Below are 27,283 nucleotides of genomic sequence, written 5' to 3'. Positions count from 1 at the left end.
TAATCCATGTCCGATATTGGACCTGGAAGTGCTGGGGGGGGTTATGGAAATGGCCAAGTTATGGAAATTCTGATAGAAATGAAAGATCTGGTGTGCCTGAATGATGGCCGAGGGACCAGGATTGATGTAGCCACAGGGAAAGAGTCTGCCTCGGACCTCACTCTGGTATCTAGTGCCATGGCAGGAATCTGTGAGTGGTGGTTATGGGAGGAGTCGACAGTAGGAAGTGGTCATTGCCCCAGAGTATGCACAGTAGGCCGGAGGGAGGAGGAGGTGTTAGTGGAGGGAGCAGGCAGGTGGGTGTTTGGAAGGGCAAAGTGGGATCAGTTTCAGGAGCTGAGTGAGCAGGTGATGGCTCGGGTGGATATGAGAGGGGATGTGGATAGTATGAATAACTGGGTGAGAACAGCGTTAGTGGGGGCAGCTACTGAGGCTATACCTAAGAGTTCAGGGAGGAGGAGGAGGAAAGCAGTCCCATGGTGGACGGAGGAGTGTGGGGCAATGGGGAGGAGTAGGAACAGGGCATTTAGAGTACTGAAAAGGACGCATAACTTCCAACATCTGATTCAGTATAAGCAGGCCCAGGCCCTGGTGAGGAGAACTATCCGGCAGGCCCAGGCCATGGTGAGGAGAACTATCCATCAGGCAAAGAGGTCATGTTGCCATCGGTTCTGTGACACCATTGGAAGGGGCGACACCTGTGGGAGATGTGTGGGGGATGATTAAGAGGATGAGTGGGGTCAGAAGAGAGTGGGATTATCCAGTGTTGACGAGTGGGGAGGATGCGGCAGTAACAGATGAGGAGAAGGCAGAGATTATGGCCGAAACGTTTGTCCAAGAGCATAGCTCCGCTAATCTGTCAGAGGAGGGGCAGAGGGGGAGAGAGAGAACGAGAGCGGAGCATCCTGGAGCGCTGGAGAGGAGGGAGGATGTAAATGATGTGTTGAATGCACCATTTACCATGGCAGAGGTGAAAAGGGCAATAGGTAAGGGTGGGTTAACTTCACCTGGGAAAGATGAGGTGTGCCATGTTATGTTGGCCCATCTTAGTGATGAGGCACTGGATAAGGTATTGGTGTTGTTCAACAGAGTGTGGGAGGAGGGGAAACTACCAGGCAGCAGTTGGAAGGGGGCAGTAGTGGTACCAATCCGGAAGCCAGGGAAGGACCCAACGAGGCCAACAAGGTATCGGCCAATAGCTTTAACATCACATGTATGTAAGATTATGGATGGTATGATTACGGAGAGGCTAACTTACTTCCTGGAGAGCAGAGGGCTAGTATTGCCACATCAGAGTGGGTTCAGGAAGGGGAGTGGAACTATGGATCCAGTGCTCTGCTTAGAAGCAGAGGTCAGGAAGGCTCAGGTGATCAAGGAGACTGTTGTAGCTGTCTTTTTTTATGTGGAGGAGGCGTATGATATGATGTGGAAGGAGGGGTTGTTAATCAAGCTTGATATTATGGGGGTAGGAGGAAGAACATACAACTGGATAAAGGATTTCCTGTTTGGAAGGTCTATCCAGATGAGGGTGGGGAAGTCTCTATCAGGCAGCTACCTGGTGGATAACGGTACACCGCAGGGGAGCGTGATTAGTCCTCTGTTGTTCTCAATTATGATCAATGATGTTTACTCTCAGGTACAGACGGATATAGGGAGGTCGTTATTTGCAGATGATGGGGCCTTATGGAAGAGGGGAAGAAATGTGCCATACATAGTCAGGAAGGTACAGGAAGCAATTGATGAGGTAGAGCGGTGGGCATTAATGTGGGGATTCAGGTTCTCTGTAGAGAAAACTCAGACAGTGTTCTTTACCAAGAGGAAGGTGGGAGATGAGGTATGCTTGAGGTTATATGGGAGAAACCTGGAGAGGGTGGTGGCCTTCAGGTTCCTTGGGGTGTACTTTGACACTAGGCTGACCTGGGCAGGACACATTGAGAGAGCGGTGGGAAAGTGTAAGAAGGTGCTAAATGTGATGCGCTGTCTGACGGGGAAGGAGTGGGGGGGCTGGGCGTTCCACATTGAAGACCATGTATGCTGCATTGATCCGATCTGTAATAGACTATGGCAGTATAGCATATGGTTCGGCAGCCCGGACCTCACTGGAAAGGCTAGATGTCATACAGGGGCAAGGACTCAGAATATGTAGTGGGGCGTTTCGGACGTCCCCAGTGGCTGCATTACAGGTGGAGATGGGGGATATGCCGTTGCAGATTAGGAGACAGCAGCTGGCAAGGAATTACTGGGTCTAACTAGGACAGAACACAAGCTTTTGACAGGTGGGTAATACCCAGGCGAGGGAGATGGGACTGTATGGAAGGGAGTTTAATCCAACGATAGCTATTCCTGTAAATCCACCATGGCTACTCCCGCCTCCAGTAGTTGATCTAGAAGTGTTGGAGAGACTACGGAAATATAGGGAGGCTGTTGATCCATCTGATTTGTTTAAGCGACGTCTGGATACTGTGTATCAGGATTTTGTGGCCGTTTACACGGATGGTTCAAAAGATCCAAGGACAGGACGTACTGAGTCAGCATTTGTAGTGCAGGAATGTGGGGTGGAAGTCAGGAAATGTATTACAGATCATCTGGCTGTATATACGGCGGAGCTGATGGCCATACTGTTGGCCTTGCAGTGGGTGGAGGAAGTCAAGCCAGACAGAGTAGTTATTTGCTCTGATTCATGTGCAGTGTTGATGAGTCGGTAGTCCTTTAGCTCCCGTAGCAGACAATACCTGCTTTATGATGTACTAAGCTAACATATGGAATTGTTTTAAGATGGTCATACCAAGGATTATTTAGCCATTTGATTTGGAATTTTAAGACCCCTTAAGGTATCAAATAAATAAAATAAATAAAATATTGGATGAAACGTTGAATTTGGCATTACTGTTAGCCGTAGGCATTTGGTGAAGGTGCACAGCTCAAATAATCTGACAGAAGAAGAGGGGCAGCGTGGGAGAGAGAGGGTCAGAGGAGAACATCTGGGGGTCCTGGATCAGAGAGATGGTGGGGGTAACATCTCCAGGGAATTACATCATGATGGCTCATCTCAGTGACACTGCAATTGGGGCAAGTATTGGGCCTTCACAATAAGGTGTGGCAGGAAGGGAAAAAACTGCCTGGAAGGTGTGGCAGGAAGGGGAAACTGCCTGGAAGGTGTGGCAGGAAGGGGAAACTGCCTGGAAGGTGTGGCAGGAAGGTGAAACTGCCTGGAAGGTGTGGCAGGAAGGGGACACTGCCTGGAAGGTGTGGCAGGAAGGGGAAAACTGCCTGGAAGTTGGAAGCAGGCGGTAGTAATGCCGATACAGAATCCAGGGAAAATAACCTACTAGTCCTTCAAGCTATAGGCCGATAGCGTTGACGTCTCATGTACGGCGTGAAAAAGTATTTGCCCCCTTTCTGATTGTCTCTATTTTTTGATACTGAATGTTATCAGATCTTCAACCAAAACCTAATATTAGATCAAGGGAACCTGAGTTTACAAATAACAAAAAAATATATATACTTATTTTATTTATTTAATTAACAAAGCTATGCAACAAAAAAATTGCCCCCTTACACTCAATAATTCAGTAACTGGTTGTGCCACCTTTAGCTGCAATGACTGCAACCAAATGCTTCCTGTAGTTGTTGATCGGTCTCTCACATCGCTGTGGAGGAATTTTGGCCCACTCTTGCATGCATAACTGCTTTAACTCAGCGACATTTGTGGATTCTCAAGCATGAACTGCTCGTTTCAAGTCCTGCCACAACATCTCAATTGGGATTAGGTCTGGACTTTGCTTTTTAACCATTTTCATGTAGACTTGATTGTCTGTTTTGGATCATTGTCTTGCTGCATGACCCAGCTGCGCTTCAGCTTCAGCTCACAGATGGATGGCCTGCCATTCTCCTGTAGAATTCTCTGATACAGAGCAGAATTAATGGTTCCTTCTATTAAGGCAAGTCGTCCAGGTCCTGAGGCAGTTAAGCGTCCCCAAACCATCGCACCACCACCACCATGCTTGACCGTTGGTATGAGGTTCTTACTGTGGAATGCAGTATTTGGTTTTCTTCAGACATCATGGGACCCATCTCGTCCAAAAAGTTGACTCAAGTTTGCCAAAAAGCACCTGGATGATCATCAAGACTCTTGGAAGAATGTTCTATGGACAGATGAGTCAAAAGTATAACATTTTCCCTGACACCAAAAAGTACTCTTTACATTTTGAATGCTTAGCAGGACAGGAAAATGGTCCAATTCACGCACTTATCAAGAGAACATCCCTGGTCGTCCCTACTACCGCTCATCTGTGTCACACCCTGATCTGTTTCACCTGTCTTTGTGCTTGTCTCCACCCCCCTCCAGGTGTCACCCATTATCCCCTGTGTATTTATACCTGTGTTCTCTGTTTGTCTGTTGCCAGTTGGTCTTGTCAAGCCTACCAGCGTGTTTTCCTGTATTTCGCGTTAGGTCCTGTTTTCTAGTTCTCCCGGTTTTGACCATTCTGCCTGCCCTGACCCTGAGCCTGCCTGCCGTTCTGTACCTTACGGACTCTGCCCTGGATTACTGACCTCTGCCTGCCCTTGACCTGTCATTTGTCTGCCCCCTGTTTTGTAAATAAACTTTTGTTATTTCATACTGTCTGCATCTATGGTCTTATCCTGAGGTCTGATCATCTGGAGGACTCACTAAACACAAATGCATCGTTTGTAAATTATGTCTGAGTGTTGGAGTGTGCCCTTGGCTATTCAAAAAAAAAAAAAAAAAAAATGGTGCTGTCTGCTTTGCTTAATATAAGGAATTTGATGTTGATACTTACATTTACATTTGCATTTTAGTCATTTAGCAGATGCTCTTATCCAGAGCGACTTACAGTTAGTGGGTGCATACGTTTTTATTTTTCATACTTAAGTATATTATATATATATGAATGCTTTTCCAACAGTCTTGAAGGAGTTCCCGCATATGCTGAGCACTTGTTGGCTGGTTTTCCTTCACTCTGCGGTCCGACTCATCCCAAACCATCTCAATTGGTTTGAGGTCGGGGGATTGTGGAAGAAAATTGTCTAAAAACACTAGTTAGACCTGAGCGGACCACCCACTGTAATTGTTGTATGGTTAGCAGTAGCTTAGCGGTTCTTGAGGCAGGCAAGATCAGTTTAGGTTTTTTTTACACTATTGTTTCATTTCTTGGGTCCTGCTCAGCCCTTTTCCCCAAACCTTTACTGTGTGTTCAAAATAAACATTTTGTGTTTGAAGGTAGCTTATGGGCCCTTTTTCCCCAAACCTTTACCGTGTGTTCAAAATAAACATTTTGTGTTTGACGGTAGCTTATGGTTGTCGGTGTATTTTTTGTTCTCACTGTTTCCATGTCACGATTCTAATTTGCATGAATTATGTTACGGGTCTCTTGTCCATCCACCCTAGACGTTTAAAGCCACGGGGTTCGTAACATAATGTGGGGGCTCGTCTGGGATGCGGAACGCACCAGCCACTTTCCAACGCCTGGTTAACACAGTATTGGCTGGAGTTCCTAATTGTAGTGCTTACCTTGATGATCTGGTAATTTATTCAACTGAGTGGTCTGATCATGTTAACACTCTAAGGGTAGTGTGTGAACGTCTAGCAGCCGCTTCTCTAACCCTGAATTTAGCAAAGTGCGAGTTTGGGAAGGCCACTGTTACTTATCTCGGTAAACAGGTCGGCCATGGTCAGGTGCGCCCTGTAGATGCCAAGGTCTCAGCTATAAATGCATTTCCCGCACCTACCACCAGAAGAGAGCTACGCCGCTTTTTAGGGATGGTTGGCTACTACCGTAGTTTCTGTAAAAATGTATCTGCGGTAGTTGCTCCATTAACGGATTTGCTCAGTCCGGCGAGAAAATGTGTATGGTCTGAAGATTGTCGTACTGCTTTCAACACTGCTAAAGCACTCTTATGTAGTACTCCTGTTCTTGCTGCGCCAGATTTTGAACGACCGTTTAAACTGGAGGTAATAATAATAATAATATGCCATTTAGCAGACGCTTTTATCCAAAGCGACTTACAGTCATGTGCGCATACATTTTTGTGTATGGGTGGTCCCGGGGATCGAACCCACTACCTTGGCGTTACAAGCGCCGTGCTCTACCAGCTGAGCTACAGAGGACCACGTAGAGGTAGATGCAAGTGCCAGAGGTGCTGGTGCTGTTCTACTGCAGCCGGACCAGAGTGGACCATCCTGTCTGTTATTTTTCACGGAAATTTTTACAAATGTCAGACATTTGTCGTAGTAAATATTAAAATGTTATAGCTTGGTCTGACTAAAATCTTGTGCATGACCCATTTTAATGTTAGGAGCTTGTTTTCAATCAATGCTGTTCCTATGCAAGAACAATGGACAGAGCCAATATCTTCTCAAGGACAACTCCCACGCCACAGGCCACAATCTGGTTGCTCCCCACGAGACTTTCCTTTGAGAACATACACACATTCACACACACATCTCCATGCATACGCACACTCATCCTCATGCCTCACGAGTTACGCACACACACACACTGCACTTCCTTCTACTGGTCAGAATGGGGCTTCTACTCTGGACAGAGCAGACCCGCCTCCTACGCCTCGGGAACCAATCAAGGGACTAGAAGAAGGACCCCTTCCTTTGTGTTGCATTGTATAAAGTAATGCTGAAAACTCTGTTTTTGATCCCTTTCAACTGTCTCGATAAGAGGCAACTGAATGGGTCCATGCATGTAGCTTGAGCAGTACCAGCTATCTCTGTTGTTTAATAAACTGCCTTTTGCTTAAACATATTCCTCTCCGTCTAGCGTCGTTGGTTCTGTACTTCCTCTCCTGTATGGTTTCACCAACACAAACTATTCCACCATTGAACAAGCTCTAGCTTTGTTGTTAGCTCTGCAGTACTTTGAAGTTTATGTTGGTTCCAGTGCATTACCAGTGATAGTGTATACTGACCATAACCCCTTCATTTTTCTCCACCGGATGTACAACCAGAAGGCGTTGGGCACTTGTGCAAAATTATAATTTGGAGATCAGCCACAAAAAGGGGTCGGATAATGTGTTGGCAGATGCTTTGTCTCGTGTTTAAAGATCTAGGTTTTTTTTTTTGTTATCCCGTCAGGATGCTGTTGATCTTTGAATTTTGGGTGTTGTGATGGTACGTGTGTCGCAAACCCTTGTGGTTTGCTCTTATAAGGGTAGGAGTGTTACGGACACAGGTATCCTGTGTGTGTTTTTCCTCTCCTTCTGCCCTAATCACAGGTGTCCTTTGTGTTCCTGATTGGTGGTCGTTGGGGTGTCTGCTGATTGCTGAGGTGGACCAATCAGTGAACATTCCTCTGTATTGCACCACCTGTTTCTGGTTTTTCAATCACACCTCCCATGGTTTTAAAAGCCAGTCAGTTGTGTTTGTAGAGAGAGACTATTTTCCGTATGTGAGTATGGATACTGTGGTGTCCTGTTTTTTGTGTACTCACTCATTTGCTGGTTACTCTGTTTGGTAACTTTGTTGTGTGTTTCTGGGAAAAGGGGGATTTAAGCAAGTTGCCCTTGGGCATACATTACCCGTAGGAAGAAAATTGTCTAAAAACACTAGTTAGACCTGAGCGGACCACCCACTGTAATGTTTGTATGGTTAGCAGTAGCTTAGCGGTTCTTGAGGCAGGCAAGATCAGTTTAGGTTTTTTTTACACTATTGTATCATTTCTTGGGTCCTGCTCAGCCCTTTTTCCCAAACCTTTACCGTGTGTTCAAAATAAACATTTTGTGTTTGACAGTAGCTTATGGTTGTCGGTGTATTTTTTGTTCTCACTGTTTCCATGTCACGATTCTAATTTGCATGAATTATGTTACGGGTCTCTTGTCCATCCACCCTAGACGTTTAAAGCCACGGGGTTCGTAACACCAGGTCATCTGCGCAGCACTCCATCACTCTCCTTGGTCAAATAGCCCTTACACAGCCTGGAGGTGTCAATTGAAATAAATTCATTAGGCCCTAATCTATGGATTTCACATGACTGGGTGGGCCACCCATTCCTGCAGTCAGCATGCCAATTGCACGCTCCCACAAAACTTGAGACATCTGTGGCATTGTGTTGTGTGACAAAACTGCACATTTTTTAATTGCCTTTTATTGTCCCCAGCACAAGGTGCACCTGTGTAATGAGCATGCTGTTTAATAAGCTTCTTGATATACCACACCTGTCAGGTGGATGGATTATCTTGGCAAAGGAGAAATGCTCACTAACAGGGATGTAAACAAATGTGTGCACAAAATCTGAGAGAAATAAGCTTCATGTGTAAAGAACATTTCAGCAACATTTTCTATTTGAGCTCATGAAACATAGGACCAACACTTTAAACTTTGCGTTTTTGTTCAGTGTATATTTGAGCAATTACATTTACTTTTGATACTTCAGTATATTTAAAACCAAAAACGTTTAGACTTTTACTCAAGTAGGATTTTACTGGGTGACTTTCACTTGAGTCATTTTCTATTAAGGTATCTTTACTTACACCCAAGTATGACAATTGGGTACTTTTCCCACCACTGCACACACGTATATTGACACCACAAACACAGACACTCTTTCACAGTCTTCACATACGCTGCTGCTACTCTGTTTATTATCTATCCTGATTGTCTTGTCACTTTTACCCCTACCTACATGTACATATTACCTCAACTACCAACACTGCTGCTACTCTGTTTATTATCTATCCTGATTGACTAGTCACTTTTACCCCTACCTACATGTACATATTACCTCAACTACCAACACTGCTGCTACTCTGTTTATTATCTATCCTGATTGACTAGTCACTTTTACCCCTACCTACATGTACATATTACCTCAACTACCAACACTGCTGCTACTCTGTTTATTATCTATCCTGATTGTCTAGTCACTTTTACCCCTACCTACATGTACATATTACCTTATATATTACCTTAACCACCTCGTACCCCTGCACATTTGACTCGGTACTCGTACTCCTTGTATGTATATAGTCTTGTTATTGTTATTTTATTGTGTTACTATTTCCTTTTTTGCCAATTGTTGGTTAAGGGCTTGTCAGGAAGCATTTCACAGTCTACACCTGTTGTATTAGGAGCATGTGACAAAAACATGTGATTTGCCTTGGCTCGGACAAGGCTACTTTATCTTAAGTAACTTTACAGATAACACACATAGTACCAGACCTTGGTTCAAATACTATTTAAATTAAATTATTTTCACATACATTTTGAAGTAAGTATTCAGATATATTTTATTTGAAAATACAGGTACTGGAAAGTGTTGCCATGTATTTGAAAATACTCAAATACACAGATTATTTTCAAATACAAAATTAATACTCCCATGCATTTGGACCCAGGAGTATTTGAAATAATGTATTTTTAAAATATTGTAGCGACCTTAACCCAAGAGAGGCGTGTACACGTGAGGGACTTGGTATAGAGAAGCTTGGGGACACTCTCTCCCGAAGAAGGGGGTAATGTCGCGACCTTAACCGATCATCCAGCAACCTCATCAAGAGGCTCAGACCTCTTGGCATAACGGTTAAGGTGTTAGCTTGACCGTCGATGGACACGAGTTTGAGATGCTAGTCAGGGCTACCCCCAAATTCGCTACAATACTTTCAAATACTTCCAAATAAAAGTAGTTGATTTCAGCCACATTATTTGGAAATACTCAAATACAGTAAGTAGGCCTGTTTAAATAATAAAATACACAAGTCTACATAGTACTACGTCCAGGGTATAACGGGCCACCTTATACAGACACACGTGTTAACTTTAAAATCAGCTTACTCCTGACCCTGTGTTACAACATTGGAGTTGTAGGTTTGGTATCAAGAATAAGCCGATTAAAAGTTGGGACAAACTGGAACAACTAAAAACATGACCAGAGTGGTATTCTACGACGCTAGCTACTCGGGGTTTTCTAAAAGCTAGCCAGCTACAGATTCCAGCTACGGGCTTCATCCGTATTTACCACACATGCCTCATCGTCACGAGTAATGTGGTATTTTAACACACCAACAAAAACAAAAAAAACTTTGATTAATTAAATATTTAAAATCAGTCATCTTCCTCAAATGAAGGGGACGATGATGCAATATTTGCGAGAGGGAGGGAATCCGATTTTGTCGGTCGTCAACTTGATAAATGGAGTTAACCTGCCCAGGAGGTTAGCCTGCCCAGGAGGTTAGCCTGCCCAATAGGTTAGCCTGCCCAGGAGGTTAGCCTGCCCAGGAGGTTAGCCTGCCCAATAGGTTAGCCTGCCCAGGAGCAGGTTAGTTCTGAAGGATTAATTGCCATAGAAAATGTACCTGCCTAAAAAAAGGTGAGCAACGGTCGTGTGACTGGTTAAATCCAGAGTTGAACTCAAAGTTGACCAAAGTTACCTCGCCAACTCATCAAACCTGATTCGCTGATATTGGGGTCAGGCAGAACGGACTACTCAACCATCTCCGAGGGCATGCGATGGGACAAAGCATGTACAACCAGGACGGATGACACATCACATGTTTCTGGTGCTATGGATCATACTTTTAACATGGATAGATGAACTCAGGTCATGTAAATTAAAATCAAGCTTATTTCCTTTGCACTAAGATCATTTAAAATGTCATCCTAAGTTCCTGCAACAGACTAGCGTCCTGTCCTGTATTGAGGGCAACAGAAACAAAGAGATACAGTGCCTTAAGAAAGTATTCAGACCCCTTGACTTTTTCCACATCTGGTTACGTTACAGCCTTATTCTAAAATTGATTAAATAAAAAAAAAAGCAATCCTCAGCAATCTACACACAATACCCCATAATGACAAAGCGAAAAAAGGTTTTTGCAAATGTATTAGAAATAAAAAAAACAGAAACACCTTATTTAGATAAGTATTTTTTGCTATGAGACTCGAGAGCTCAGATGCATCCTGTTTCCATTGATCATCCTTGAGATGTTTCTACAACTTTGATTGGAGTCCACCTGTGGTAAATTCAATTGATTGGACATGATTTGGAAATCACACACCTATCTATATAAAGGTCCCACAGTTGACCGTGCATGTCAGAGCAAAAACCAAGCCATGAGGTCGAAGGAATTGTCTGCAGCGCTCAGAGACAGGATTGTGTCGAGGCACAGATCTAGGGAAGGGTACCAAAACATTTCTGCAGCATTGAAGGTCCCCACGAACACAGTGGCCTCCATCATTCTTAAATGGAAGAAGTTTGGAACCACCAAGACTCTTCCTAGAGCTGGCCGCCCGGCCAAACTGAGCAATCGGGGGAGAAGGGCCTTGGTCACGGAGGTGACCAAGAACCCGATGGTCACTCTGACAGAGCTCCAGAGTTCCTCTGTGGAGATGGGAGAACCTTCCAGAAGGACAACCATCTCTGCAGCACTCCACCGATCAGGCCTTTATGGTAGAGTGGCCAGACAGATGCCACTCCTCAGTAAAAGGCATGACAGCCCACTTAGAGTTCGCCAAAAGTCACCTAAAGACTCTCAGACCATGAGAAACAAGATTCTTTGGTCTGATGAAACCAAGATTGAACTCTTTAACCTGAATGCCAAGCGTCACGTCTGGAGGAAACCTGGCACCATCCCTACGGTGAAGCATGGTGGCTGGATCATGCTGTGGGGATGATTGTCAGCAGCAGGGACTGAGAGACTTGTCAGGATCAAGGCAAAGATGAACAGAGCAAAGACAGAGATCATTGATGAAAACCTGCTCCAGAGCGCTCAGGACCTCAGACTGGGGAGAAGGTTCACCTTCCAACAGGACAACGACCCTAAGCACACAGCCAAGACAACGGAGGAGTGGCTTCGAGACAAGTCTGAATGTCCTTGAGTGGCCCAGCCAGAGCACAGACTTGAAGCCGATCGAACATCTCTGGAGAGACCTGAAAATAGCTGTGCAGTGACGCTCCCCATCCAACCTGACAGAGCTTGAGAGGATCTACAGAGAAGAATGGGAGAAACTCCCCAAATACAGGTGTGCCAAACTTGTAGCGTCATACCCAAGAAGACTCAAGGCTGTAATCGCTGCCAAAGGTGCTTCAACAAAGTACTGAGTAAAGGGTCTGAACACTTATGTAAATGTGATATTTCAGTTTTTTATTTTTAATAAATTAGCTAAAATATCAATAAAAAAAAAAAGTGTTTTTGCTTTGTCATTATGGGGTAGTTTATCCATTTTAGAATAAGGCTGTAACGTAAAAAAATGTGGAAAAAGTCAAGGGGTCTGAATACTTTCCCGAAATGCACTGTAGGCTCCTGCCCTATGGGCCGTTCTGGCTCGGATAAGGCCACTTACTCTCCAGCTCTAATATAACTTGGCCCATACAGGTATCAAACCCCCAACACCAGTGTTGTAACACAGGCTCAGGAATAAGCTGATTAAAGTCGGATCAAACAAAACAATCCTGACATATGGGGCCCTGTTCGGATACTTTAGGAGGAAGATTGGAAGGGAGCATTTCAAACAGGAACATTAAGACCACTTCTAAGGTCTGAAAACATCTAACAAACTTTGATTTTTGCAGTGAAATGTCACTTTTAAAAGGTTGATAAACAGATTAGTTATTGAGCTCAGCAAAGAAAGGGGTGACTTTTCTCATCATGGTTTGAGAACTCAAAATCAACAAATCAGAAAAAGGCTAGTTCTGGTACGAAAATAGTTTATTATTAACAACAATTCCCTTTCGCTGAAATATTGGAGATTGTATTCCATTGCTTCTTTCTTTTTCTTTTAACTTAAAAATTATACAAACTTCTCATATACTAAGCCTTGCTGTAAACATTTACTAGTTAAAAAAAACATTACAGCAGAAAAAGGGCCTTTTGTTCAATTTTCCTGTCGTGATGCTCAAAATTAACAACATACCGAGTGGCAACTGGCAATAAAAAGCCTATTTACAGAATCTAACGCCCTCAGACCTCTCTTTCCTCTTCACCTGGGTCGTGTTCATTAGTGCACACCGTAGTAAAAAAAAAAAAAAAACGCTCCGCAACGGAAAGCGAAAACGAGCGTTTCTTATTGGACAAGTTTCAGGTAGCTCCTCCCCTGTTTCAGTCCGTTTTGTTCCAATTGGTGCCTAATGAATGCAACCCTGAATTGAACTTCCAGCTCCAAAGTGGGCGTGGTTACTCAGAGGTCAGAGGTCAGAGGTCAGAGTCAGTCAGATAAAAAAAACACTGATACAGTCCTTTCAGTTACAGTCTGGACTCCTGGCTTCCTTTCCCCGTCTCCTTTTCTTCATCTGCAACAGACTGGACGAGTGAACACATCTACCTGCTTTTGCTTGCGTCTCAAGGTGACACCCTATTTGGAACAGAATGCATCCGTTGTCTTTTCAGACCAGGACAGTAAGTGAGGAGACGAGACTATTGAGGTGACCCTGTCCCAACAATATTTTCTAGAAACCTTCCTTTCCTCTCGTCTCCTTTCCTTAAATGAGCACTGATAGGTACAAGGACTGGACAGGGTTTTAGTTGTCACCCTATTGCTTGCTGACACCTAGCACATCTTCTCTGTCGTGTGGTCAAGAAGGAGGGGAGACAAGTGAAGGAGGCCACTGAGAGACTATTAGGGGAAAGTACGTAGAAGTGACCTCTAACCACTGATCCGGGATCAGATATTGGATACGTCCCAAAAATGGTACCTTATTCCCTATATAGTGCACTGACCAGGGCCCACAGGGGGACACATACAGTGTATTCAGAAAAAATAAAAAAAATAATACGTATAAATATTAGTACGTATTTACATAAGTATTCAGACCCTTCGCTACGAGACTCGAAATTGAGCTCAGGTGCATCCCGTTTCAATTGATTGGAGAAGTTGGAGAAGTTTTGACATCTGGGGAAGGGTACCAAAAAATGTCTGCAGCATTGAAGGTCCCCAAGAACACAGTGGCCTCCATCATTCTTAAATGGAAGATGTTTGGAACCACCAAGACTCTTCCTAGAGCTGGCCACCCGGCCAAACTGAGCAATCGGGGGAGAAGGGCCTTGGTCAGGGAGGTGACCAATAACCTGATGGTCACTCTGACAGAGCTCCAGAGCTCCTCTGTGGAGATGGGAGAACCTTCCAGAAGGACAACCATCTCTGCAGCACTCCACCGATCAGGCCTTTATGGTAGAGTGGCCAGAGGGAAGCCACTCCTCAGTAAAAGGCACATGACAGCCCACTTGGAGTTTGCCAAAAGGCACCTAAAGACTCTCAGACCATGAGAAACAAGATTCTCTGGTCTGATGAAACCAAGATTGAACTCTTTGGCCTGAATGCCAAGTGTCACGTCTGGAGGAAACCTGTCACCATCCCTACAGTGAAGCATGGTGGTGGCAGTATCATGCTGTGGGGATGTTTTTCAGCGGCAGGGACTTGGAGACTAGTCAGGATCGAGGGAAAGATGAACGGAGCAAAGTACAGAGCGATCCTTGATGAAAACCTGCTCCAGAGCGCTCAGGACCTCAGACTGGGACAAAGGTTCACCTTCCAACAGGACAACGAATCTAAGCACACAGCCAAGACAACACAGGAGTGGCTTCGAGACAAGTCTCTGAATGTCCTTGAGTTGCCCAGCCAGAGCCCAGACTTGAACCCGATCGAACATCTCTGGAGACCTGAAAATAGCTGTGCAGCGACGCTCTCCATCCAACCTGACAGAGCTTGAGAGGATCTGCAGAGAAGATTGGGAGAAACTCCACAAATACAGGTGTGCCAAGCTTGTAGCATCATACCCAAGAAGACTCAAGGTTGCAATCGCTGCCAAAGGTGCTTCAACAAAGTACTGAGCAAAAGGTCTGAATACTTATCTATTAAACAACTTTTTTTGCTTTGTAATTATGGGGTATTGTGTGTAGATTGATCAGGGGGAAAAAACAATTAAATCCATTTCAGAATATGTCTGTAAGGTAACAAAATGTTGAAAAAGTCAAGGGGTCTGAATACTTTCTGAATGCACTGTATATTACCATCCCCTATGGCTAAGGTTCCAATTTGGGGGGAATCTGATTCTAGATCTGTGGTTGAGGGGCAACATCAAACTAGCCTGGTCCAAGATCCGTTTGTGCTCTTGCCAGCTCCATTGCTGTCAATGTCAAGCCAAACATGACAATTCCATAAGGAGTCAGTGACAGGAGTTGTCAAGAAGGCAGAAACAGTCTGGCACCTAGGCTATCTTCACAAAAAGGTTTTATTTGGTAGCCACACTAGCCTATGACTGGCTCAGTCTCCTGTGTCTCAGCTGCACGTGTGTTCTCTATGGGGTGAGGTTGAGTTGTAGGTTCTGATACACACACCACAGGTGGTTCTGTAGCAGTCACTTCAACAGGAGGGAGGCCAGAGGGTTCTGATTCCACCTTCTGTTGGGATTGGAAGGGTTCTACAGTGGAATCTTCAGAACCTGTAGGAGGTTCTTTAGAGGGTTCTGTCGTGGCAGAAGCAACAACAGCAGGAGGTGGGGGTTGTTCTGTGTTGTTGTCGTCAGAGTTCCGGAGCTTGTTCTCTGGTTCTACCTCTGCTTTGTCTCCTAGTCGATCGTCTGTGTCCCAACGAGATGTCCTCTCTCTGTTCCTCGGTCGTCTCGGCCTCTCCCCCTCTCCTCCCTCACTCCTCCCTCGCTCCGTCTCTCCCCCCTTACTCCTTCTGCGCTCCCTCTCTCCTACCTCTCCTCTCCCCCTCTCTCCTATCCCCCTCTCTCCTACCTCTCCTCTCCCCCTCTCTCCTACCTCTCCTCTCCCCCTCTCTCCTATCCCCCTGTCTCCTACCTCTCCTCTCCCCCTCTCTCCTACCTCTCCTCTCCCCCTCTCTCCTACCTCTCCTCTCCCCCTCTCTCCTATCCCCCCTGTCTCCTACCTCTCCTCTCCCCCCTCTCTCCTATCCCCCTGTCTCCTACCTCTCCTCTCCCCCTCTCTCCTACCTCTCCTCTCCCCCTCTCTCCTACCTCTCCTCTCCCCCTCTCTCCTATCCCCCTGTCTCCTACCTCTCCTCTCCCCCTCGCTCCTACCTCTCCTCTACCTCTCCCCCTCTCTCCTAACTCTCCCCTCCCCCTCTCTCCTAACTCTCCTCTACCTCTCCCCCTCTCACCTACTTCTCCTCTACCTCTCCCCCTCTCCCCTCTACCTCTCCCCCTCTCTCCTACCTCTCCTCTACCTCTCTCCCTCTCCCCTACCTCTGATCCTCTACCTCGCTCCCTCTCTCCTCCCGCACTCCTTCCGCGCTCACTCTCTCCTCCGTCTCCTCCTCTCCCTCGCTCCCTCTCTCCATCAGGACTGCTTCGTCTCTCTCTCCAGTCCCGCCTGTCTCTATCTCTCTCCCACCCTCCCCCTCCTCCCCCTCTCGGCTCTCCCCCATCCTCCTGCCACCCCCCAAACCTTTCCCTTTCCTCCATCCTCTCTCCCCATCCTCCTCCTCTCCCTCCGTCCCCAAACCGCCTCCCCCCTCCTCCAAACCTCTCCCTCTCCCAGTCCCTGTCTGGATCTCTGTCCCTAAACCCAGGCCTCTCCCCCCTGAACGGCCCCCTCCCCTCCATCTCCTCTGGCCCCTCTGGCCCTCGAGGCCCCCCCCTCATGAACGGTGGTGGGGGCCCCCCAGGGAGGGGCCCGTGGGGAGGGAAGGGACCCCTCATGGGGTGGGAAGGGGGCATGCCCATCCCAAACCCTCCTGGGCCGCCGGGCGGCGGAGGGGGGCCATCGTGGTGCATCATGGGGGGGTGGGGACCCCTGTGGGGGGGCATCATCTGGGGTGGCATGTTGTGGTGGGGGGGGCCCCGAGGCGGGTGGGGGCCATGTGGGCCACCGTGGGGAGGAGGGAAGCGCTGCATGTGAGGTGGGGGGAGGACCGGACCAGGAGAGTGGACTGGGGGGCGCTGGAGGGGGATCATGCCGGGACGAGCCCCAAGAAGACCTCCAGACGGTGGGATGGGACCGCCTGGTGGGCACCCTGGAGGACCAGACACCTGGATACCTGAGGAGGGAACGGAGACAGAGAATACAGGTTTAATACACATAGTCTGATAAACATCTCTATCAGATAGCTACTAGACTACTAGTGACACTAACATGGCAGTCGTCTGTTGTGTGTATGGTCCTTGGCTTCCACAGAGGTTAGGACAGGACTCCAAGCTGTGCAAAATACACATCTTTACTCCTTAAAGCCCCTCACGTTACTCTACACTGCACTCTAATCTACTCTGTACTCTGCACTCTAATCTACTCTGCGCTCTAATCTACTCTGCACTCTAATCTACTCTGTACTCTGCACTCTAATCTACTCTGCGCTCTAATCTACTCTGCACTCTAATCTACTCTGCACTCTAATCTACTCTGCACTCTAATCTACTCTGCACTCTACGCTCTAATCTACTCTGCACTCTACGCTCTAATCTACTCTGCACTCTACGCTCTAATCTACTCTGCACTCTAATCTACTCTGCACTCTAATCTACTCTGCACTCTAATCTACTCTGCACTCTACGCTCTAATCTACTCTGCACTCTACGCTCTAATCTACTCTGCACTCTAAACTACTCTGCACTCTAATCTACTCTGCACTCTAATCTACTCTGTACTCTACGCTCTAATCTACTCTGTACTCTACGCTCTAATCTACTCTGCACTCTAATCTACTCTCTAATCTACGCTCTAATCTACGCTCTAATCTACTCTGCACTCTAATCTACTCTGCACTCTAAACTACTCTGCACTCTAAACTACTCTGCACTCTAATCTACTCTGTACTCTACGCTCTAATCTACTCTGTACTCTACGCTCTAATCTACTCTGCGCTCTAATCTACTCTGTGCTCTAATCTACTCTGCACTCTAATCTACTCTGCACTCTAATCTACTCTGCACTCTAATCTACTCTGCACTCTAATCTACTAATCTACTCTGCACTCTAATCTACTCTGCACCCTAATCTACTCTGCACCCTAATCTACTCTGTACTCTACGCTCTAATCTACTCTGTACTCTACGCTCTAATCTACTCTGCACTCTAATCTACTCTACGCTCTAATCTACTCTACGCTCTAATCTACTCTACGCTCTAATCTACTCTGCACTCTAAACTACTCTGTACTCTACGCTCTAATCTACTCTGCACTCTAAACTACTCTGCACTCTAATCTACTCTGCACTCTAATCTACTCTGCACTCTAATCTACTCTGCACTCTAAACTACTCTGCACCCTAATCTACTCTGCGCTCTAATCTACTCTGCGCTCTAAACTACTCTGCGCTCTAATCTACTCTGCGCTCTAAACTACTCTGCGCTCTAATCTACTCTGCGCTCTAATCTACTCTGCGCTCTAATCTACTCTGCGCTCTAATCTACTCTACGCTCTAATCTACTCTGCGCTCTAATCTACTCTGTACTCTGCACTCTAATCTACTCTGCACTCTAATCTACTCTGCGCTCTAATCTACTCTGCGCTCTAATCTACTCTGCGCTCTAATCTACTCTGCGCTCTAATCTACTCTGCGCTCTAATCTACTCTGCACTCTAAACTACTCTGCACTCTAAACTACTCTGCACTCTAATCTACTCTACGCTCTAATCTACTCTGCACTCTAAACTACTCTGCACTCTAATCTACTCTGTACTCTGCACTCTAATCTACTCTGCGCTCTAATCTACTCTGCGCTCTAATCTACTCTGCGCTCTAATCTACTCTGCGCTCTAAACTACTCTGCGCTCTAATCTACTCTGCGCTCTAATCTACTCTGCGCTCTAATCTACTCTGCACTCTAAACTACTCTGCACTCTAAACTACTCTGCACTCTAAACTACTCTGCACTCTAATCTACTCTGCACTCTAAACTACTCTGCACTCTAATCTACTCTGCGCTCTAATCTACTCTGCGCTCTAAACTACTCTGCGCTCTAAACTACTCTGCGCTCTAAACTACTCTGCGCTCTAAACTACTCTGCGCTCTAAACTACTCTGCGCTCTAAACTACTCTGCGCTCTAATCTACTCTGCGCTCTAATCTACTCTGCGCTCTAATCTACTCTGCGCTCTAATCTACTCTGCGCTCTAAACTACTCTGCGCTCTAATCTACTCTGCGCTCTAATCTACTCTGCGCTCTAATCTACTCTGCGCTCTAATCTCTACTCTGCGCTCTAATCTACTCTGCGCTCTAAACTACTCTGCGCTCTAAACTACTCTGCACTCTAAACTACTCTGCACTCTAAACTACTCTGCACTCTAATCTACTCTGCACTCTAATCTACTCTGCACTCTAATCTACTCTGTACTCTACGCTCTAATCTACTCTGCACTCTAATCTACTCTGCACTCTACGCTCTAATCTACTCTGCACTCTAAACTACTCTGCACTCTAATCTACTCTGCACTCTAATCTACTCTGTACTCTACGCTCTAATCTACTCTGTACTCTACGCTCTAATCTACTCTGCACTCTAATCTACTCTCTAATCTACTCTACGCTCTAATCTACTCTACACTCTAATCTACGCTCTAATCTACTCTGCACTCTAATCTACTCTGCACTCTAATCTACTCTGCACTCTAAACTACTCTGCACTCTAATCTACTCTGCACTCTAATCTACTCTGCACTCTAATCTACTCTGTACTCTACGCTCTAATCTACGCTCTAATCTACTCTGCACTCTAATCTACTCTGCACTCTAAACTACTCTGCACTCTAAACTACTCTGCACTCTAATCTACTCTGTACTCTACGCTCTAATCTACTCTGTACTCTGCGCTCTAATCTACTCTGCGCTCTAATCTACTCTGCGCTCTAATCTACTCTGCACTCTAATCTACTCTGCACTCTAATCTACTCTGCACTCTAATCTACTCTGCACTCTAATCTACTAATCTACTCTGCACTCTAATCTACTCTGCACCCTAATCTACTCTGCACCCTAATCTACTCTGTACTCTACGCTCTAATCTACTCTGTACTCTACGCTCTAATCTACTCTGCACTCTAATCTACTCTACGCTCTAATCTACTCTACGCTCTAATCTACTCTGCACTCTAATACTCTGTACTCTAAACTACTCTGTACTCTACGCTCTAATCTACTCTGCACTCTAAACTACTCTGCACTCTAATCTACTCTGCACTCTAATCTACTCTGCACTCTAATCTACTCTGCACTCTAATCTACTCTGCACCCTAATCTACTCTGCACTCTAATCTACTCTGCGCTCTAATCTACTCTGCGCTCTAAACTACTCTGCGCTCTAATCTACTCTGCACTCTAAACTACTCTGCGCTCTAATCTACTCTGCGCTCTAATCTACTCTACGCTCTAATCTACTCTGCACTCGAATCTACTCTGTACTCTGCACTCTAATCTACTCTGCACTCTAATCTACTCTGCACTCTAATCTACTCTGCACTCTAATCTACTCTGCACTCTAAACTACTCTGCACTCTAAACTACTCTGCACTCTAATCTACTCTGCGCTCTAATCTACTCTGTACTCTGCACTCTAATCTACTCTGCACTCTAATCTACTCTGCGCTCTAATCTACTCTGCGCTCTAATCTACTCTGCGCTCTAATCTACTCTGCGCTCTAATCTACTCTGCGCTCTAATCTACTCTGCGCTCTAATCTACTCTGCGCTCTAAACTACTCTGCGCTCTAAACTACTCTGCGCTCTAAACTACTCTGCGCTCTAATCTACTCTGCGCTCTAATCTACTCTGCGCTCTAATCTACTCTGCGCTCTAATCTACTCTGCGCTCTAATCTACTCTGCGCTCTAAACTACTCTGCACTCTAAACTACTCTGCACTCTAAACTACTCTGCACTCTAATCTACTCTGCGCTCTAATCTACTCTGCACTCTAAACTACTCTGCACTCTAATCTACTCTGCACTCTAATCTACTCTGCACTCTAAACTACTCTGCACTCTAAACTACTCTGCACTCTAAACTACTCTGCACTCTAAACTACTCTGCACTCTAAACTACTCTGCACTCTAAACTACTCTGCGCTCTAATCTACTCTGCACTCTTACACTAATCTACTCCACAAACCCTAGTAAAGGATTATTCTACTATGATCTCTGGTTAAGGTTACAAACCCAGGCCGGCTGGATCTAGAGACAGGTCCACTACCCCTTCACCCCCTGCTGCTGAGGGGGTGGCCAGAGGGGCCCAGGGGCATCGACCCAGGCGGAGGGAAACCTGGTGGAGGGATAGAGAGAGAACATTACTATTAGAGAGGAGAGAGATGGACAGCTTTATATAGATAACAGTAGATAGATGTGTTTGAGAATGAGTGATTGAAATAGAGGGAGAGAGGGGTGAGAGAGATTTTGATAAGAGAGATATCTTGTAGTGTTACCTGGTGGCATCATCTGCATGGGGTTGAACCTTGGTCCTGGTCTCATGAAGGAGGGAGGAGGTCCCGGGGGGGCGCCAGGGGGGAAGGAAGGGGGAGGCAGGCCCATAGGGGGGCCACCAGGAGGGCCAGGCCCGGGGGGGAAGGAGGGGTGCTGCTGGAGAGAACCTACACCTCCCATCGACTGCACCTGGACCGGATGTACCTGGGGTAGAGGAGATGACGAGGGAGGAACCTGTTAAGACAGAGAGTTGTAGAGTGACTCAAGTGTAACCAACTGGAAATGGCACCCTATTCACTAGTGACCGCACTACGTTTGACCAGCGGCCATGGGGCTAATCACTAAACAGTGCATCGGCCTCTGGTCAAATGTAGTGCAGTAAACAGGGAATAACCCCTGTTCCATACTGAATCTGAAAAGGTTGCTAGCCCGCTGAGGTTGAGCCCAGGCTTGGGGAGGTAGGCATGGCCATCTGTGAAGAAGGAAACAAACTCAAATATTTACCTGTACAGGAGCGCCTACAGGTGGGGTCACTGCGGTGTCCTCCATCATGGCTAACGGCTCAGAGCGGCCATTTTGTCTGAACTCCTCTGGTGTCTCCAGGTTGTTCCGAACATCCCTCCACTCTGTCAAACAAGGGACATGTGGTCAGACAGGTAGTATAATAATATAAATAATATACAGGTACCTGTGTGTGTGTGTGTGTGTGTGTGTGTGTGTGTGTGTGTGTGTGTGTGTGTGTGTGTGTGTGTGTGTGTGTGTGTGTGTGTGTGTGTGTGTGTGTGTGTGTGTGAGTGAGAGAGAGCATTGAATCGCAACGCAAAACCTGTCGTCCGCTGTTTTGGCACCGTAGCTGCCACGTTTGTAGCAGCGTGAAGCGCACCCGTAAACTCGTGCAGATACTCTGTGTGACTGTGTGAGAATGAAGTCTTGCATCGCATCTCATCTCAATATCTGTGGTGCTTCTCGTGGCAACGGCACCTCCCTGAGCCTTAGACTGCTGTGTATAAGCTTGCAGGACGGTGTGTTTCCGTTGGGTGTTTACCTGGGGGGGGGGCGCGTTCAGCAGGACCCAACGTTTTGAAACGTTCAGATAGAAATATACTACGTAGAACAAACATGCATCTCCCGACACGTAGAATAAGGAATCACGTTGGTTCTATTTGTGGTATTTCTATCTGCAACGTTCCAGAAGGTTTTGGTACTGAACATGGCCCAGGTGTGTGTTATTACCTGGGTCCAGAAGGTTTTGGTACTGAACATGGCCCAGGTGTGTGTTATTACCTGGGTCCAGAAGGTTTTGGTACTGAACATGGCCCAGGTGTGTGTTATTACCTGGGTCCAGAAGGTTTTGGTACTGAACATGGCCCAGGTGTGTGCTATTACCTGGGTCCAGAAGGTTTTGGTACTGAACATGGCCCAGGTGTGTGCTATTACCTGGGTCCAGAAGGTTTTGGTACTGAACATGGCCCAGGTGTGTGTTATTACCTGGGTCCAGAAGGTTTTGGTACTGAACATGGCCCAGGTGTGTGCTATTACCTGGGTCCAGAAGGTTTTGGTACTGAACATGGCCCAGTTGTGTGCTATTACCTGGGTCCAGTGTGTCTGGGTCCAGCGTCCCTCCCTCTCGGATGTCCTCTATCTGGTCCTGTCGTATCTTAGACCAGGGGATGAAGGTAACACCCAGCTCCACGTCCCAGTACTGCTTCAACTCTGCCTTGATACCCTTATTCAACGCCCACGCAATCTGGGGACGAGGACAGAGAATAGTCATTAGGAGAATATACATTTTAAATCAAATAAATACTCATATTTACTTTCATACATTGATGGCCGGTTTCCGGGACACAGATTTAGCTTAGTCATAAACTAAGAAGCACTTCATTTAACTTTAGGATGTCTAGGACTAGGCTTAATCTGTGTCCGGGAAACCTGCCCTTAGCCCACATACCTTGATGGCTTTCTGGTTGACTTTGTACGATCCTCTGCTGAGTTTCTGCAGCGCTCTGAAGGCATCCTGTCTGTGGACCATGGCAATGTAGGCACAACCCCGAGGAGGAATCATCTGGGGGAGGAAGGAGAGGAGGGGGGAGGGGAGAGGGGGGAGGGGAGGAGGGGGAGAGAGAGAGGGGAAGGGAGAGAGGAGAGGGAGGGGAGGTGAGAGAGGAGAGGGGAGGTGAGAGAGGAGGGGGGAGAGGGGAGGTGAGAGAGGAGGGGAGAGAGGGGAGGGGAGAGGAGGGGAGAGGAGAGGGGGGAGGGGGGAGAGGAGAGAGAGGGGGAGGGAGAGGGAGAGGGGGAGGGGGGAGAGGGAGAGGAGAGGGGGGAGAGAGGAGAGGGGGAGAGGGGAGAGAGGAGAGGGGGGGAAGAAGATTACCAGGTGAATTGGAAGATATTGGCACAAGAAATCAGAGCTTCTAAATTGGTAGAAGCCACTATTTAAGAGCAACCTAAAGAGTCATTGTGTGGTTTAAATACACACACATTAAACTTACGTTGATGGAGTCTATCTGTCCAAACTCCTCCAGTAGACAGGCAACGTCCTGCTGCTGTGTTCTCTTGTCCAACTGACCCACCCACAGAGTGGTACTGCACACTGGAGGAGGGAGACGGGGAGAGACGGGAGGAGAGACGGGAGGAGAGACGGGAGGAGAGACGGGGGCAGAGACGGGAGGAGAGACGGGAGGAGAGACGGGGGGAGGAAAATAATGACAGATTAAGTGACAGTGATTCACATTTGAAAGGGAAATGGAACCAAATAGTAACATTTTTATTTATTCTTACTATTCATCCCCCCAAAGTCAATACTTTGTAGAGCCACCTTTTGCAGCAATTACAGCTGCAAGTCTCTTGGGGTATGTCTCTCTAAGCTTGGCACATCTAGCCACTGGGATTTTTTCCCATTCTTCAAGGCAAAACTGCTCCCGCTCCTTCAAGTTGGATGGGTTCCGCTGGTGTACAGCAATCTTTAAGTCATACCACAGATTCTCAATTGGATTGAGGTCTGGGCTTTGACTAGGCCATTCCAAGACATTTAAATGTTTCCCCTTAAACCACTCAAGTGTTGATTTAGCAGTATGCTTAGGGTCATTGTCCAGCTGGAAGGTGAACCTCCATCCCAGCCTCTCTGGAAGACTGAAACAAGTTTCCCTCAAGAATTTCCCTGTATTTAGCGCCATCCATGATTCATTCAATTCTGACCAGTTTCCCAGTCCCTGCCGATGAAAAACATCCCCACAGCATGATGCTGCCACCACCATGTTTCACTGTGGGGATGGTGTTCTCAGGGTGATGAGATGTGTTGGGTTTGCGCCAGACATAGCGTTTTCCTTGATGGCCAAAAAGCTCAATTTTAGTCTCATCTGACCAGAGTACCTTCTTCCATATTTTTGGGGAGTCTCCCACATGGCTTTTGGCGAACACCAAACGTGTTTGCTTATTTTTTTCTTTAAGCAATGGCTTTTTTCTGGCCACTCTTCCGTAAAGCCCAGCTCTGTGGAGTGTACGGCTTAAAGTGGTCCTATGGACAGATACTCCAATCTCCGCTGTGGAGCTTTGCAGCTCCTTCAGGGTTATCTTTGGTCTCTTTGTTGCCTCTCTGATTAATGCCCTCCTTGCCTTGCCCTCCTTAATGCCCTCATTTCACTTCACTAATTTGGACTATTTTGTGTATCACTCTCAGTCTTGGTAAAACAACCCTTACACAGCCTGGAGGTGTGTTGGGTCATTGTCCTGTTGAAAAGCAAATGATAGTCCCACTAAGCCCAAACCAGATGGGATGACGTATCGCTGCAGAATGCTGTGGTAGCCATGCTGGTTAAGTGTGCCTTGAATTCTAAATAAATCACAGACAGTGTCACCAGCAAAGCACCCCTGCACCATAACACCTCCTCCTCCATGCTTTACGGTGGGAAATACACATGCGGAGATAATCCATTCTCCCACACAGCGTTTCACAAAGACACAGTGGTTGGAACCAAAAATCTCCAATTTGGACTCCAGACCAAAGGACAAATTTCCACCGGTCTAATGTCCATTGCTCATGTTTCTTGGCACAAGCAAGTCTCTTCTTCTTATTGGTGTCCTTTAGTAGTGGTTTCTTTGCAGCAATTCGACCATGAAGGCCTGATTCACACAGTCTCCTCTGAACAGTTGATGTTGAGATGTGTCTGTTACTTGAACTCTGTGAAGCATTTATTTGGGCTGCAATTTCTGAGGCTGGTAACTCTAATGAACTTATCCTCTGCAGCAGAGGTAACTCTGGGTCTTCCATTCCTGTGGCGGTCTTCATGAGAACCAGTTTCATCATAGCGCTTGATGGTTTTTGCGACAGCACTCGAAGAAACTTTCAAAGTTCTTGACATTTTCCGTATTGACTGACCTTCATGTCTTAAAGTAATGATGGACTGTCGTTTCTCTTTGCTTATTTGAGCTGTTCTTGCCATAATATGGACGTGGTCTTTTACCAAATAGGGCTATCTTCTGTATACCACCCCTACCTTGTCACAACACAACTGATTGGCTCAAACGCATTAAGAAGGAAAGTAATTCCACAAATTAACTTTGAAGGCGGCACACCTGTTAATTGAAATGCATTCCAGATGACTACCTCATGACGCTGGTTGAGAGAATGCCAAGAGTGTGCAAAGCTGTCATCAAGGCAAAGGGTGGCTATTTGAAGAATCTCAAATAAAATATATTTTGATTTGTTTAACACTTTTTTGGTTACTATATGATTCCATATGTGTTATTTCATTGTTTTGATGTCTTCACTATTATTCTACAATGTAAAATTTTTTTTTGTAAAAATAAAGAAAAACCTTTGAATGAGTAGATGTGTCCAAACTTTTGACTGGTAGTGTATGTAGTGGAAATGGAACCAAAAGAGCAAACAGAGGTAGATGGTAATAAAAGGAGAAAAGAGAGAGAAAGGAGGGAAGAGAGGAGAGAAAGATGGTGAGAGAAAGAGTTGTCTCACCGCTCAGCGTGTCAGCCTTGGGCTGCGGCAGTCCTTTCTGACGTCTGTCCCTCTCCTTCTCCTTCTCCCTCTCCCTCTCCCTGCGTTCCAGGGAGCGTGATCGTGGGGAGTGTCGGCGGCGGTCACGGGACCGTGAGCGAGAGCGTCTGTTTCTGGACCGCTGTGTTCTAGAGTTGGACCTTGACCGCCTCCTCTTAGGAGACCTAGAGAGAGACAGACACAAATCAGATACCGGTATGTTACCGCTCGGCTAGCCTCGGAAATCCCAGAGAGATCCCAGACCTTGTAGCTACGTACGCTAGGCAACGGCACAAGGACTGGAGAGGATGTTAGCTTCTCTTGGACATTTTGAAAGGGAAAAACAATTTTTATCCTAACAAAGCACGAGTTTGGGTAGGCAGGGCTTTAAAATGTGGCCCAGGAATTGTGATTGAGTCGCACAACATGGAATATAACGTTGCGTTGGATAAAGTTCGGAATTACACAATTTCATGTGATCAAGGCTGATCAAGGCTCTTAACCAATTGGAACTGGCCATTTGAACATTAACCAATAGGAACCAGGGTGGGAAATTAACACCCGCATTAGATTTAGTCATTTCACCACCCACGTTGGCGGGTGGTTACACAGAGCATTTGGGAAGAGTTTATTTCAATCCAAAGGCCCCATGTAGAAGTTGGTCAAATTGTCAAGAAAGACTTCTAAAGTGTGACTTTGTCCTTGTGTTTCTTGGCATGGTTTTGGTCACATGCTAGGTTGTTTTTCAATGTAATTACTGTAAAATTGACTGTGTCCATAAAATGTAGATAGTGGGTATGGGCTGGAAGTAGAGGCCTAGGCGTTGTTGTTCATTAGTTTACTCCAAGTGGGGAAAGGGTGGCGGGGTTGGAAAGTAATAAAGGGGAATATATATATATATTTTTTAAAGGATATGTATGTGTATGTATGTATGTATGTACAGTGGGAAGATGGATGGA

The 27,283-nt window shown here is 46.3% G+C and overlaps 2 protein-coding genes across 2 annotated transcripts in view; both read right to left on the bottom strand.

Annotated features, from left to right (window-relative positions):
- Nucleotides 1-15,415: 15,415 nt before the first annotated feature.
- Nucleotides 15,416-17,138, bottom strand: LOC123481996 (proline-rich proteoglycan 2-like). Its single transcript, XM_045207949.1, has 3 exons — nucleotides 17,135-17,138; nucleotides 16,450-16,963; nucleotides 15,416-15,425 (listed from the first exon to the last, which is right to left on the bottom strand). Exons 1-3 carry the CDS (start codon nucleotides 17,136-17,138, stop codon nucleotides 15,416-15,418), a joined length of 528 nt encoding a protein of 175 aa, XP_045063884.1.
- The window catches only part of scaf4a (SR-related CTD-associated factor 4a), a 47,960-nt gene continuing 37,432 nt past the window's right edge, over nucleotides 16,756-27,283 (bottom strand). Inside the window, exons 12-19 of the mRNA XM_041851457.2 lie at nucleotides 26,307-26,509; nucleotides 23,824-23,924; nucleotides 23,283-23,396; nucleotides 22,922-23,078; nucleotides 21,836-21,957; nucleotides 21,334-21,565; nucleotides 21,071-21,173; nucleotides 16,756-16,963 (exon numbers count right to left, since the gene is read on the bottom strand). Of these exons, the coding sequence (XP_041707391.2) occupies nucleotides 21,109-21,173; nucleotides 21,334-21,565; nucleotides 21,836-21,957; nucleotides 22,922-23,078; nucleotides 23,283-23,396; nucleotides 23,824-23,924; nucleotides 26,307-26,509 (994 nt within the window). The 3' untranslated portion in view covers nucleotides 16,756-16,963; nucleotides 21,071-21,108. The remainder of the gene's footprint in view (nucleotides 16,964-21,070; nucleotides 21,174-21,333; nucleotides 21,566-21,835; nucleotides 21,958-22,921; nucleotides 23,079-23,282; nucleotides 23,397-23,823; nucleotides 23,925-26,306; nucleotides 26,510-27,283) is intronic.

Source organism: Coregonus clupeaformis, chromosome 27, assembly GCF_020615455.1.
Source record: "Coregonus clupeaformis isolate EN_2021a chromosome 27, ASM2061545v1, whole genome shotgun sequence".
In the NCBI taxonomy this organism is placed as follows: domain Eukaryota; kingdom Metazoa; phylum Chordata; class Actinopteri; order Salmoniformes; family Salmonidae; genus Coregonus; species Coregonus clupeaformis.
The sequence above is the reverse complement of the archived record's forward strand: the minus strand, read 5'-3'. Positions and strand labels throughout refer to the sequence as shown.